This window comes from Trypanosoma conorhini (assembly GCF_003719485.1).
Source record: "Trypanosoma conorhini strain 025E chromosome Unknown Tco_14.4_contig_01421, whole genome shotgun sequence".
Lineage (NCBI taxonomy): Eukaryota > Euglenozoa > Kinetoplastea > Trypanosomatida > Trypanosomatidae > Trypanosoma > Trypanosoma conorhini.
In genome coordinates this window covers 1-2,427 of record NW_021705526.1, presented here as the reverse complement: position 1 = coordinate 2,427, position 2,427 = coordinate 1, and the positions used below count along the sequence as shown (strand labels likewise).

General features: G+C 59.1%; 2 protein-coding genes across 2 annotated transcripts, besides 4 other annotated features; one reads left to right on the top strand and one right to left on the bottom strand.

The window, feature by feature from the left end:
- Positions 1 to 260: 260 nt before the first annotated feature.
- On the top strand, positions 261 to 1,367 carry Tco025E_10029 (kinetoplast DNA-associated protein; the record flags this gene model as incomplete). The annotated part of the gene is made up of 1 exon (XM_029376821.1): positions 261 to 1,367. One exon carries the CDS (start codon positions 261 to 263, stop codon positions 1,365 to 1,367), a length of 1,107 nt encoding a protein of 368 aa, XP_029223051.1.
- A 165-nt stretch (positions 1,368 to 1,532) lies between these two features.
- Positions 1,533 to 1,554: a microsatellite.
- Positions 1,555 to 1,559: 5 nt separating this feature from the next.
- Positions 1,560 to 1,600: a sequence feature (A-rich).
- A 92-nt stretch (positions 1,601 to 1,692) lies between these two features.
- Positions 1,693 to 1,731: a sequence feature (GA-rich).
- A 53-nt stretch (positions 1,732 to 1,784) lies between these two features.
- Positions 1,785 to 1,831: a microsatellite.
- A 134-nt stretch (positions 1,832 to 1,965) lies between these two features.
- Positions 1,966 to 2,427, bottom strand: Tco025E_10028 (uncharacterized protein; the record flags this gene model as incomplete). Its single annotated transcript, XM_029376820.1, has 1 exon — positions 1,966 to 2,427. A coding segment is annotated over one exon (462 nt), but the record flags the coding sequence as incomplete, so codon positions are not given.

The window sequence follows — 2,427 nt, the reverse complement described above, 5'->3', positions numbered from 1 at the left end:
AGGGCCGAAGAGGAAGCAGAGGCCAAACGCAGGGCCGAAGAGGAAGCAGAGGCCAAACGCAGGGCTGATGCGAGTACACTCAAACCAGTGGAGGGTGTTAAGGCGGAGTTGCGGGATAATATTCTGAATGGTGGTCGTGTTGCTGGTAATGATGGCCTGCCGAGGTTTTTTTAGGGGGTAATTTGGACAAAGCATCCCCTCATTTCGAGGAGGAGAAGCTTTCGGACGTGCAAAAGTGTATTTTTAATTGCTGTGACTCCATGCTACTTGGATGGTTTGCCGAAGCTGCCCTTGTGTCTCGTGACGCGGGCGGTGGCGCTACTACCACTGACGCTGTAACTGGCGTTCAGCGGCTCGCTGCGACTGAGGCGGATGCGCATAGGAGAGAAAGAGAAGAGTGTCGGGCCGAAGTGACGAGGGAGGCTGCGCAACTCCCTCTAGTGGAGGCGGGGTGCACCCTTGTTGCGGAGAACGTGCGGCCTGTTGTGGCGGCAGCAACGCCCGTGGGAGAGTCGGAACACGCTTTGAGTGACGCAGAACCGGCTGCAGCCGAGCTGGAGGGCCCCTCCCAGGCGCAGCCGTCCCCGAGCGCTGTGGCCGACGTCGTCTTGGATCCCACGTTTGCAGAAGTGTCGCGGCCCTGCTCCGCGCCTGGCGCCAAGAAGGGCGGCGATAGCAGTGCCGCCATGACGGAGGCTGCCACGGCGTATCTGTTGGAGCGGGCAGGCGCGGCTATAGAGGCGATGGGGGAGGCCGGGGACTTGTCATACTCAACGCTAGAGGTAAAACTGCGGCGTGGTTTACTGGAGGCCGTCTCCACCCCCGTCTCTCGCCCCGGTGAAGTGACGGAGGAGTGGCGTGCCGGTCTTTGGGCCTTGGCGGAGCGCGTCGCCGCCGACTTCATCTTTTTTGCGTCCAAGCAAAAGCTACGGGGCGTGGATGAGAGCATCTGGCACGGCGAGGCGTTCCTCACGCCGGAGGAGGTCGCGGCCCGCGCCCTCGCCGCCGTCACGCCGCGGCGCTGCTTTGAGGACCTGCAGCCGAGCGACTTACGCTTCCTGGTTCACCACTACGTGGAACTGGCCCGCAATGGCACACTCAACGAGGACGTGTACAGGGAGGCGCGGCTGTGCGAGAATCTCTTTGAGCGACGCGACGAGAATGTCGCCTCCACGTTGCCGCCGCCGGTCTGCCGCGGTGGCAGTGCGAGAAAAATTGGCGCTAGTAGTGGTGGGCGAAGTGCTCTTGCCGTGAACCAACGCCGTGCGGGGCTAACGCAGTTGGTTCTCGGGCATGCTTTGGACAACCTGCTGGAGGACACGGTTGCAGACACCGCGAGGTGGGTGGCCTCCCTTGTGGCAACGTAGTCCGTTTGCAGAGATGCAGGCGGGAAGAGGATGAAAAACAAGAGAAAAAAAAGAGGAGCATCAGTAAAAGCAAAGGGTGGAAGTGGGAGAGGGGGATAAAAGAATTTAAACTGGCGATGCTGTTTGCTGCGGCTATTATGCAAGCAATCACACATTATACATACGCTCTCTCTCTCTCTCTATCACTTGCCCTTATTTTTATTTTTCTTTTTTTCTTTTTGCGTTGCTTATTCGTGCTGCTCTTGGGGGGGTGGGGCGCCGCAGGAACACCGTGGCGGGTGGCATCTTGACGTATAGACAACAGAATCAACGAAAGTTACGAAAGCTCTCGGCACTCGCTCTCTCTCTATCCCTCTCCCTCTCTGTGTGCGTCTGTGTGGCTGCTGCGGATTCTTCCTGCTGAGACTTTTTTTTTGATGTTTGTTTGTCTGTCTGGGGGAGAGTGTGTGTGCGTGTGTGTCTGTTTCTCTTCTGTTCTCTTGCGCTGCTTCTTGCTAGGGGCACGGAAAGGGCAATGGACCCGTTCGCATTTCTTGTGCAGGGCCTGGAGAAGCCCGTACGTGTGGGCACCATAAGCGACGAGACGGTGGCCGGCACGCTATTGGCGGTGGACGACCATTGCAATGTGATGCTGCGGGACTGGGGCGTCGTGGGCGCAGGCGGCAAAGCCGTGCAGGGGCCTGCGTCGTCGTCGTCGTCGCTGGTGGCGCCCATTCGCTTTATCCGTGGCGCGCAAATCAAGACCATCACTCTCGTACAGTAGTGCGTGGGGAAGGGAGGGAGCGAGGGCCAAAAGGCTTGGCGCGGCTGTTGGGCACCGAAGGCGACGCGGCACGATGAGGGAGATTGGGAGGGGGAAAGCATGAAGGAACGTGGACGGCGCCACCAGAGGCGTCGTTGGCAAACGCGTCCCCTGCGAGAATTGGCTTCCACTGGAGCCGGTGTTACTGCGACGGGGGGGGGGGGCGTTGGCAGTGGCAGTGGCGTTTGTGCGTGTGTGTTTGTTTGCCGTTATCCATTGTTTTTTCTTTCCCTCACTCCTTTGTTGTTGATGTTGTTT